Source organism: Gossypium hirsutum, chromosome A10 (genome assembly GCF_007990345.1).
Source record: "Gossypium hirsutum isolate 1008001.06 chromosome A10, Gossypium_hirsutum_v2.1, whole genome shotgun sequence".
Taxonomy (NCBI): Eukaryota; Viridiplantae; Streptophyta; class Magnoliopsida; order Malvales; family Malvaceae; genus Gossypium; species Gossypium hirsutum.
In genome coordinates, this window is record NC_053433.1 from 10,859,906 (window position 1) to 10,871,331 (window position 11,426).

The 11,426-nt window shown below is 34.5% G+C and overlaps 1 protein-coding gene across 3 annotated transcripts; it reads left to right on the forward strand.

Moving 5' to 3' along the window:
* The first annotated feature begins 1,537 nt into the window (after nt 1–1,537).
* LOC107897299 (uncharacterized protein At2g33490) lies at nt 1,538–6,885 on the forward strand. 3 transcript variants are annotated; one of them, XM_016822710.2, is made up of 11 exons: nt 1,538–1,865; nt 2,569–2,641; nt 3,051–3,125; nt 3,772–3,833; nt 3,947–4,015; nt 4,164–4,192; nt 4,272–4,479; nt 4,594–4,821; nt 5,178–5,246; nt 5,438–6,446; nt 6,620–6,885. In XM_016822710.2, exons 1-11 carry the CDS (start codon nt 1,752–1,754, stop codon nt 6,628–6,630), a joined length of 1,947 nt encoding a protein of 648 aa, XP_016678199.2. In that variant the 5' UTR covers nt 1,538–1,751; the 3' UTR covers nt 6,631–6,885. The 3 variants fall into 3 exon arrangements, with proteins under 3 accessions (XP_016678199.2, XP_016678200.2, XP_016678201.2); XM_016822711.2 differs by having other exon boundaries at nt 3,060–3,125; XM_016822712.2 differs by having other exon boundaries at nt 1,540–1,865; nt 5,193–5,246.
* The last annotated feature ends 4,541 nt before the right edge of the window (nt 6,886–11,426 follow it).

The window sequence follows — 11,426 nt, forward strand, 5'->3', positions numbered from 1 at the left end:
TGACAGGTTAAGAAATATGAAACCGATAATAATTAATCAGTAATAATATATTGTCTTAGTTGCAATTTAAAACCCTTTATACATTATGATATTTATTACTGGTGTTGATTAATGAGATCATTTTTTAAAAAGTAATTATACAATTTTATATATTATCAATAAAATAAATATAATTATCATTATCGAATGATGTGCCATTTGATGTGTTAATACATATCAATAAAACCAATATAATTATGGGTTTAAATTTTATATATTTAAATATTTTATTAATGTAATTGTACATCATTATTAAAAATTGTAAATAAATTCTAATTAAAAATCATAAAAAAATTCAGAACTCAAAAAATTAAATTAAAACTCAATGCTCCCAGTAAGGGGGTTGGGCAGGCCCAACTCCTAAAATCTAATTTTTTTAGATTTTTTTAATTTTTTAAAATTTTAAATTAGTAAAGATAAAATAATAAAATTTTAATTTAATTTCTTAAAAATTATATTTTTACTATAGTAAAAATTAAAATTTAATTTCGGTCCCTTTAAAATAAATTTTTGGCTTCGCCCTTACCTCCTATATTCTTTTATATTATATATATAATTCTTGTGCATTAAGGAAATTCAGGGAGAAAACATTTTTAATGCATAATCGTTGTAATTTTAATACAGTCATGAACATGTAAAATTTTATTTTGCTTATTTTTTTTAACTGATGCATCTTAAAAAATTCCAAACTTAAATTTCGATTTTCAAAATATATCATTATTTTCGAAATGTATGCATTAGTGATGATGTTTTGTTAGAGTAAGGGGTAAATTATCAAAATAGTCATTTTTGTTTCTTTCATGTTATATTTTAGTCATTTTTATTTGAAATGTTACGTTTTAGTCACTTATTTTAACGTGTTATAACATTTTAGTCATCATGTCATTCATTACCGTTAATGATCTAATGGGTAAGCTGACATGGTACGTTAAATGTCAATTCAAACAAAAAATTTAGATTAAATTATATAATTGGTCCCTATATTTTTTTGTTTTGAGTAATTTAATTTTTTTATTTTATGTTTTTTTAATTTTTAATTTATTTTCTATTATCTTCTACTTCTCCCTCTATTTTCATCCCTTTTCTATTTCTTTTAACATAAAAGAAAAAAAATTTGCTTAAAACGAAAAAAATCATATTTACCAATTATAATTTAACCTAAAATTTTTATTTCAAATGATGATTTAATATGTTACGTCAGCTCTAATTAAGTGACAAAAAAATAAAATTTTAAACACAAGTGATAAAAATGTAGGTGAAAATTTTAGTAGTTTACCTAGGTAAAATATTTGGGTAGACAATTTCTCCTAATAATAAATTTGATGGGAAATTGTGTAGGATTCAATCACATAATAAAGTTGAATTGTACACTTGTCACATAGGAAAAATAGCAAAATATGATAAACCTAAAGTAATTTTTACGTACTTTAGAGCTTTTGATTTTAATTTCGATACAGATATTAAATATCAAAACTTTCAAATATATATTTTCACGAGTTAAATAATATTTTTAAGAAATGAGCCACCTGTTTTAAAAATCTCTTCGCTCCAAGTGAATCGGGTTTTGCCATTGCCCCAGACTTGAAATTTCCAAATTTCGCTTCGCTTTTCATTTTGATTCTCCAAGCAAAGAGCTCACTGATTCCCTCTCCCTCTCTCTCTGTCTCTCTCTCTCTTATTTGGCTCATTGCGTTAGGGTTTTTTTTTTTTAAATGAAGTCTTCGTTTGGTAAACTTCGAAGATTTGCTCTCCACAAGAACGATGGAAAGGATAAATTAGATTTTTTATCAGCGGCTCATTTGGATGAGCTCGCTCAAGCAGCTCAGGTACTTTTCCTGTATATTATTTCCTTTTTATTTTCCCTTTTTAAAGTTATGCTTTGGCTTTGGTTTGATTTAAGTGCAGGTTAAAGTTACTTTTCGAGTTGGGAAATGGGTTTTGATATTATTTCAACTGTAATTAAATTAGGGTTGGATCGGTTTCGGTTGAGTGAAGCGATTTTCTAATGCCGTAATTTCGGAGATTTTAGAAATACATATTTGGAGAATTATTGCTTTGGGAGAACTGTAGAAATTTGAATAATTTAAGTTTCAAATACTCTAAATTATGAATCTTTATTATTATTATTGGTATTCTGTAAATCAGATTAGTCTAAATCCTGTATAGTTCAACGTTAAGAGACTCTGAAATGCTTAAGGATAGGAGAGAATTTAAATCCGGATAAGAATATCTACGGGGAAGTTGTAGGCTTCTATGTTTAATGATAGTTTACGAGCCCTTAGATTCATAATAGATGGTTTTAATATCTTAATTTTGATAATGAGGCAGAAAATAATGGAGTACTAGATTCCAATATGAAAGAAAACTCTTAAACTTTAGGTGTGAAATATGATAGCATTACGCTTTTGTATTGCTATAGGACAGTTAACATCCTCTTCCTCTAAATGACTAATGCTTCTTGGAGATTGTCTTTAGTCAATTTGAAAGATTAATAATTGGATTTTTTTTTTCATTTGAATGCATTTACAGGATATGCAGGAGATGAGAAATTGCTATGATAGCTTACTTTTGGCAGCTGCAGCAACAGCTAACAGTGCATATGGTAAACATGTTATGTGTTATATTGTCATACATATTGATTCCTAGGTATCACTATGTTTTGTCATCCTGTGTGTTTCTAAATGGGTGGCTATGGCAATTACATGTTTCTAGCCAAAAAGAATTGTTAATTTTGAAGAAACAGTTGGTTTTAGAAATAACATGATCAAGTTTTTATTTTTAAGAAAATGCTTCAATATGAGCTGTTGTGTGGTCATGACATGTTTGCCAATGTGGAATCCATATGAATCCATAGAAACATAAGTTGCACACAAAAGAATCTTACTTTTACCCTGTAGCACAATCTAGAGGCCACCTTACTCAAGCTGTTAGATTACAGTAAAATCAGAGAAACTTAAGCTTAATGAAACATAGTGTTGAATGAATCTGCCTTTGACGAGATTTTTGTTCAGAATTCTCAGAGTCACTGCAAGAAATGGGCTCCTGTCTGCAAGAAAAAAGACTGCTACCTGATGATGAAGAAAGCCGTAAGTAGAGTCCTCTGCTTACCTAAGTTGCTTGTGCTGTTAGATCATTAATAGACACATATGTTGTGTATGATTTAACCCAGAACTTGAAAAGCTAAACCAAATTAAGGAATTGACCATTTCATTTGACATATTCCTATTTTGTTAAATGAGGCTGCAGATCGCACCTTGCAATAGAACCTCCAATTGGTTCAAGTAACATCTGAAACAACTTGTTCTAGTCTAACCTTAATGCTCTCATTATGTACTTATATTCATTGGTATCCCCTCCCAATTTGCACGTGGACATTTACATGCCTTGATATCCCCCTTACAGAAAAAAAAAGAACGAAATGGGTCAGAATTTCTACTTGAACGTAGCAACTTTCAGTGGGCAGTGCATACAATGATGTTCCTTAGTCAATGTCTTAGGCTTCGTGCCTTTCATTAAATTCTTATTCTTTCAATGTTTGATTTCTCTTGCATAAAAATACTTATGCTGCATCTGGGAAACAATTTCATCAAGTAACTATGCACTTGCAAGCTTCTGTATAGTCTGTTACCTTCTTTTTGGTGGAATGGCAAGGGAGTGTCAGAAAATGGTTTCCCTGGCCCAAGTTATTGTGGTATAGTGGTTCTGCTGTAATTACATTGCACTTATTTGCAGGTAGGATCCTGTTAATGTTGGGGAACTTGCAGTTTGAACTCCGGAAACTTGTGGATAATTATGTGAGTTTTAATCATATTTGTAACTTGAACAAAATAAACTTCTTGCAATTTGTTAAATGTTGCCTTTTCCAATAATCCTTTGTTTAGCCAAATTGATGCTCTTTGTGCTTCAGCGCTCCCATATATTGCTGACAATTACAAATCCGTCTGAGTCACTTCTAAATGAGCTTAGGACTGTTGAGGTTTGTTCATTTGAATCTCTATTGTTTAATCAAGAAATCAGGAATTTTCAACATTATTTCTTCTATGCCAATGATAATAATTTTACCTTTGTACATATTCTGTTACAACTATCATGCTTAGTGGCCTTTCTCTTGTTTGCTGATGCAGGATATGAAGCGGCAGTGTGATGAGAAAAGGTCCATCACATTTTCTCTGCATACTTTTTTTTTATTTGGTTATGTAAGTCGTTTTCTGAACCTGGTTCATGATCTTCAGAAATGTCTATGAATACATGGTGACACAACAGAAGGAAAAAGGAAAGTCCAAAGGTGGAAAAGGGGAAACTTTCACTTTGCAACAGTTGCAAACAGCTCGTGACGAATATGTTGAAGTGGCAACCCTTTGTGTTTTCCGATTGAAATCTCTGAAGCAAGGTCAATCCAGAAGTCTTGTAACACAAGCTGCTCGTTACCATGCAGCTCAGGTTTCTGAATTTATTTTCACAAGTTTCAAATGTCAGTGGCTTCTGCCTTATCATTAAGTTCAATGCAGATAACCTCCTCCCCACTTTTCATTTCACTTTCTTGTGTGGGTGCAGTTGAATTTCTTTAGGAAAGGACTTAAATCACTTGAGGCAATTGAACCTCATGTTAGGCAAGTTACAGAACAGCATCACATTGATTATCAATTCTGTGGCCTTGAAGATGATGATGGGGAAGATGGTGAGATTGCCTATGACCCAAACAAGGATGTGGAATTAAGTTTTGACAATAGAGCTAATGAGAAGGAGTTTGATGTTACTTCTGCATCAATGAATTCAATGGAGGTAAGATTCTTATGCTATTGCAAATTTATTAATTCATTTTTGAAGCTATTATTGTTGTAAGCTAGAGTTGCACCTTTAAACATAAAGACTTGGAAAAATGAGGTCCAAAACTTATATTTCACTTTCTCCTTATCCCCTATTTTTTCTCCATTTTTAACTACTAGTAGGATTGGTTTCTTCAGCCAGAATTCCATACAAATAATAGTTTATTTTGGTCAGTTTAGTGGTTCAATTCATTCTAGTTTTAGTGGATGGGGATGATGTCATTTTTGTTTGTATGATATTGTACATTGATATTTTATCATGATCCATTTGTGTCTGTGTGTTGACACCTTCCTTTTATTCCTAAAATATAGTGGTTTATTCTCCAGGTAGATGAAGTAAGTACTTCATTTCCCCAAACTTTGAAGATGGAAAATGCAGAGGTAAATCTCCATTGGTACAATTGTCATTTTTGGCCCTATTTCGAAAAACTGGCATTCAAAGTATATATTTTATTATTTTCTAATTTAGAGCTGTTTCCTGATTCTCTATTAGTACATTTGTCAAGTTTGCTGCTCATATTATGTGGTTTTTTGAAGTATATGTTTTTATTATTTTCTGCTGTTTGCCTTAGGCAAACCCAGTGAAAAGCCATGGGGATTTCCAGGTCTCAAGTAGGGATCATAGACTGAGTAGCCATTCAGCCCCCATATTTCCAGAAAGGAAGCTTGATGCTGCTCAAAGAGTAAAACAGATGCTTCAGTCATCTACAAGAACGTCCAACACATATGTTCTTCCAACACCAAATGATTCAACATTTGCAGTTTCTTCAAGAACAAATAGCTCCATTTCACACACAAAACCTACAAATGTAGCTGGGCATCCATACAATACATGGCATTCTTCCCCGCTAGAGCAAAAGAATCGTGAGAAAGATTCTGGCGACGGTCAACCATCAGAGTTTACCATCTTGAATTCTGAGTCAGGTCTCAAGGAGACCAACAGTAGTAATAGTTCCTCTACACAACTACCCCCTCCTTTGTCTGAAGGACGAGAATCTACCCAGTTGGATTCCACTGAAGCCAAAAAAATAAAAAGAAAAGCTGTTTCTGGTCCATTAACTAGTAAACAATTGTCAACAAAGCCAATTTTATCGGCAACCAGTTCCATCCCATCAGCTGAACTTCCTCATTTAGCTTCTGCAGTATTTTCTCATTTAACAATTCCTCGATCATTATCACCTCCCAGAGTATCCCCAAGTGCATCACCTCCCCTTGTTTCTTCACCCAGATTAAACGAGCTTCATGAGCTTCCAAGGCCGCCTAATAGTTCAGCTGCCAAGTCAGCAAAATCTCCTTCCTTGGTTGGTCACTCTGCTTCTCTAATCTTGAGAAATCAAGAGCTTTCTGGAAGTAATATTTCTCCACTGGCAGTAAGTGGAGCATCTCGTCTACCTACTCCACCTTTGATAGTACCGAGAAGCTTCTCTATGCCAACTAGAAATCAAAGAGCAACGTTTTCCAGGCTTTTGGAGGCTTCACAAGTTCCAGATGAGGATGGAGAAGTTGCATTGCCTTCGTCAATGCCCACTAAACCAATACCCAGTGTTTCTGAAGTGGCATCTCATTCTGGCCAAATCAGAGGTATTTCCAGGCTTGAGGCTCCATTACCTTTTTTTATGCAAGTTGGCATTTTTATTTCCGTTCTTTTTTATCTGCCAAAAGTCTAGTTATGTTTTATGATTGGGAGGGAAAAGGTTTGTCAAGTAGGGTATTTGATTACTATTTGTCAGAAAATAATGTTGGAGTGTATGCAGGTGGGAGCTGAGAAAGCTGATTCATTTGTGACGGGTTGAATCTTTAACCAGAAAGTTGGAATAGATGAGGTTTGGTGTGCAAATATGAGGTTTATCGACATGGTTAGCTAAGTTTCTCATGCCAAATCTTGGTTAGGCTGGCAGGCATATCTATTTGTTGAGAACTAATGATAAGAAGTGCACAAGATTGGAGTGATTGTTTGTTGTTGCATACCACGTATATTGTCCACTGTTCACATAAGGAAATTGTGTTTTTTGTTGTTTGATATACGCCGCCATGGAAGCCTCCCAAAGTGAAAAAAAGATTTGGCATTTGCATTAGATAAGCCACCCAGAACCAAGTGAAACAATTTTGCTTCTCAAATACTGGCTCTGGACGGCTGCAATGTAATGCCATGCAATTTGCCCCTTGTAGCATATGTTGTTATACTGGAATTGGATTGGTTTTGTATCATCCACCACCCAACCAACCTGGAAACTACTTCCTTTTCTCTCTGTCCAATACAAACATCTAATTTGGTTAACTTTGTAAATTTGGTTTTTGGAAAGAGTAAATTAAAGCTGAAACGTATATATTTTACTTTTAAGGCAATGATCGGAGTAATAATTGGTATGAAAATGGTGGGTATTGTTTAACTATGGTAAAGGCTTAATGCATCTTCATTAAATACTAGAGACTCAAAAGATTTCTATGTTAATGAATGGAAACAGAACATTCGGCAGAAGCCCTAGTTTGGAATGCTCAGAGGTTAATGAAGTTGGTCAACAAACATAGATTTGCCGAGTGGCTTGCCATTGTCCTTTTGATGGTAATATCATATGTTGTGTACTGTATTTTGTATGACATTTTTCTAAAAACTTTGTTGGATCTCGGGCAGTCACCTTGCCTGATCTTTTCTTTCATGCCAGCCGGCCTGGCCAAGTATATCTTCACCTTGTTAAAACGTTTGTACCTCACAACAAGTTTCACCAAAAACTTGTTTAAGGATGGTTATCTTTTCAACGTATGCACACGCTTTGGTGTTAATGGAATCTATGCAGATTATCTAGTTTAAGTTTAGGGTTGTAAATGAACAGAATGATCGGCTAACAATTCGTGAGCATTTCAATTTTTATTTGTTTATATTTTTTCTCAAAATAAATAAAAATTTGAGACTCGTTAATTAAACATTTGAACACAAAGAAAGCGTGTTTAATTCATTTATGCTTGTGAATATGTTCAAGCTTAAAAATAAATAAACATGAATAAAGGTCATTTGTTCAAGTTTGGTACCATTTGTTCAAGGATAGTACATCAACATTTGTAATCCTTCCTTTTTCCTTTGGGGTTTAGCCTAATGCAAATAGACTTCTCCTTTTCTTCTTCCCAAATCTTTTTCTATTTCTAATCATTTTGAGTTTCTGTCAATCATTGTTTACTTTCCCCTCTTACATATATTTTTATCCTTTCCTCATCATTGTCCTCTGGTTAAGGGTAATTGATTGGAACTCTTAGAAGATTTGAAGTGTGAAGTTTTTTCCTTCCCAGTTGGCACATGGCAATGCAAGGAAAGGGGTGTACTAGAGTGGTTGTTTTTCTCGGATTTGGTTGTTGCTTTTCTCCAATATCGCTTTATTGGTTGAAGTAACTGCTTTTCTCCAATATTGCTTTATTGATTGAAGTAACACCATTTCATATCCCCTTAACTCCTCATCCTTTGATTCCATGATTCATCATAAAGGAAGGAACCTTAATGGTTCCTCATTTGGTTCAAGACTATTTGTAAGTGTCTTTGTAGAAAGAGTTATTGGTTATTGAACCAGTTAGAATAGTTAGTTTTTTTTGTTATGAATTAGTTGAGCCTAAGTTGTATAAATATTTAATAGTTGTAACCTTATGATTTATGAGAATACAGATACATTCTTTACACTTTCTGACATGGTATCAGATGAGCCATTTTTTTAGCTCTGGGCTGTTTCTTTTCTCTCTTCTTAGGCTCAAATCCTCATTTTCATGGACGATATTGATTTTCACCATCCTTTGTTCCTTCATCCATCAGATACACCGGGAACGATCTTTTTTTCTCATAGTTTTACCGGTGTTGAGAACTATACAGTTTGGAGCCGTTCGCTTCGAATTGCTTTGTTTGCGAAGAACAAGCTAAGGTTCGTCGACGGTGGTTGTCGAGTTTATCCTGAATCTCTTCGTGCTCAATGGGATCGGTGTAATGCTTTCGTGCTTTCCTGGATTCTCAACACAGTGAATCCGGATTTGTCTATCTCAAGGATCAATTTAGCAAGGTGGATGGTTCCCGTATTTTCTTTCTCCATTGATCCATTGTACATCTTACTCAAGGTGATGCTATTGTTTTTTCTTATTTCACGCAATTACACTACTCTAGTATCTTTTTCCGCTTATAAATGAGAAGTCGCCCAGCAAAATTTGAGTCATATTCATCAGCAGCAGTTATTCCAATTCTTGATGGGTCTCAATGAGACTTATGCTACAGCTCGAAGCCAGATCCTCTTTATGCAACCTTTACCTTCAGTGAATCGGGCATATTCCATGATTGTCCAAGAAGAAGCTCAAAGGAGTTTTTCCTCTGTTTTATCTCATACTCCAGATCCTATTGCTTTGTCTTCTACAGCATCTAGAAACCATAAGAAGTTCATTGGTACATGTGATTTTTGTAAGTTGAAGGGGCATAAGAAGGAATCCTGTTACCGATTGATTGGATTCCCACTTGACTTTAAGTTCAACTGTAAGAATGCTTCTCAAGCTACTCTTGCCGTTTCCTCTGATGAGTCTCCACTTAGTCCTCAAGCTGTACTTAATCCTCAGAGTGCCCCTGTCTTCACTCCTCAACAATATTCCTGGATCTTGGAGTTGCTGAATAAGAATCAAGCTGCTGTTGCACCTGTTGTAAATTGTGCAGGTATACCTTCTATTCTTTTTTCAGTTTATAGTAATTTTTCCTGGATTTTGGACACTGGTGCAACTAATCATATATGTTTTGATTTTAAGGGTCTGAATTTGCCTATTGCTTACCCTCCTAATTCCCGTTCTATTCAGCTTCCTAATGGTAAACACTCTCCTATCACTCATTCTGGTTCTTTTCCTTTATCTCCTGATATTACCCTCACTAATGTTCTTTGTATACCCACCTTTAACCATAATCTTGTTTCTGTTTACAAATTGGCTCAAGATTTGCATTATGCAGTAATTTTTTACCCTGATTTCTGCCTCTTGCAGGATCTCTCCAATGGCAGGATGAAGGGGATTGGTAGAGACCTGAATGGACTCTACTTATTTGAGCCTTCTTCTTCTTTAGTTAGGTCACCTGGTTCTCTTCTATCATTGTCCAACTCAGTTTCTTTACCTCAATTCCCTTTGTTACAAAATGTTATTTTTTACCCGATTCTGTTTCTTGTATGACCTCTATTGCAAATAAGATTCCCTTATGGCATGCTAGATTAGGGAATGTGCCTATGAACAAGTTATATCATTTGTCTTTCTTTGATAATTTGACAATTAATAAAGATTTCACTTGTTCTATATGTCCCATGGCTAGACAATCTAAATTGTCTTTTCCAACAAGTATTTCTAGGGTAGAGACTTTATTTAGTTTGATACATCTTGATGTTTAGAGGCCTTATAGGGTGTCCACCCATAGTGGACATCGTTTTTTTTTAACCATTGTGGATGATCACACTAGAATGACCTGGGTGTACTTGCTAAAGCTTAAATCTGATGTTGTTTTAGCTTTTAAACAGTTCTTTATGATGGTCAAAACTCAATTTTCTGTTGTAATTCAAATTTTCAGGAGTGATAATGGTTCTGAGTTCCATCAAAGTTCATGTGTTGATACACTTCAGCAAAATGGCATTGTTGAGCGTAAGCATAAACATCTATTAGAAATTGCTCGTGCTTTACGTTTTCAATCAAATGTTCCAATTAAATTCTGGGGTGACTGCATTTTAGCTGCCTGTTACATTATAAATAGGCCCCATTCCTCTAATCCAGCTTGGAAAACACCATTTGAACTGCTCTATAAAAAACCTCCAGATTTTCCCACTTTCGTGTTTTTGGGTGTCTATGTTTTGCGGTAAAACGCCATTATTCTGATAAGTTTTCTTCCAAATCATTTTCTTCAATTTTTCTAGGATATTCTTCTTCCCAAAAAGGTTATGTATTGTTTTGTCTGGAATCTAAAAAATTTTGTCAACAGAAATGTCAAGTTTGTTGAAGATGTGTTTCCTTTTCAGTTCAATTCTATTGAGTTTCCTGTTTTGTTTTCGCCTACCCCTGTAATACCAGATTCAGAATTCTTGCTCATTCCTACTTCTATCATTTCCACCCCTACTCATTCTTCTCCAATAAATCCTCTACGAAGTACCCCTCCACTTCTTCTTCTACTGTACCCCAATCTGTCCCAGCTTCAGTAAGTACATCTCACCCTCTAGTCTCTTCTAATCTGCCCATTGTTGAACTTAGGAGATCTAGTAGAACCATTAAGCCCCCTTCTTGGTTACAAGGTTTTGTTCATCCCTACCAATATTCTTCATCCACAAGTTCTTCCTCTTCACATTCTTCTTCTAGTTTTATTTTTTTGTCTTATTTACCTATAAATACTCACGCCTTTGTTTCTTCCCTTGAACATATTACTGAGCCTCTTTCCTATTCTGAGGTCGAAAATCTCCCCACTGGATTCAAGCCATGCAAAAAGAAATTCAGGCCTTAGAATCTAATCATACATGGACTGTTGTACCTTTGCCTCTAGGGAAGGTTCTTATAGGCTGTAAATGGGTGTACAAGGTTAAACTTTGA

Coding starts and splice junctions, on each gene's coding strand:
- LOC107897299 (XM_016822710.2), top strand. CDS start 1,752: ATGAAGTCTTCGTTTGGTAAACTTCGAAGATTTGCTCTCCACAAGAAC. Junction 4,193..4,271: donor CGGCAGTGTGATGAGAAAAG/GTCCATCACATT, acceptor CATGATCTTCAG/AAATGTCTATGAATACATGG. Junction 4,480..4,593: donor CTCGTTACCATGCAGCTCAG/GTTTCTGAATTT, acceptor GTGTGGGTGCAG/TTGAATTTCTTTAGGAAAGG.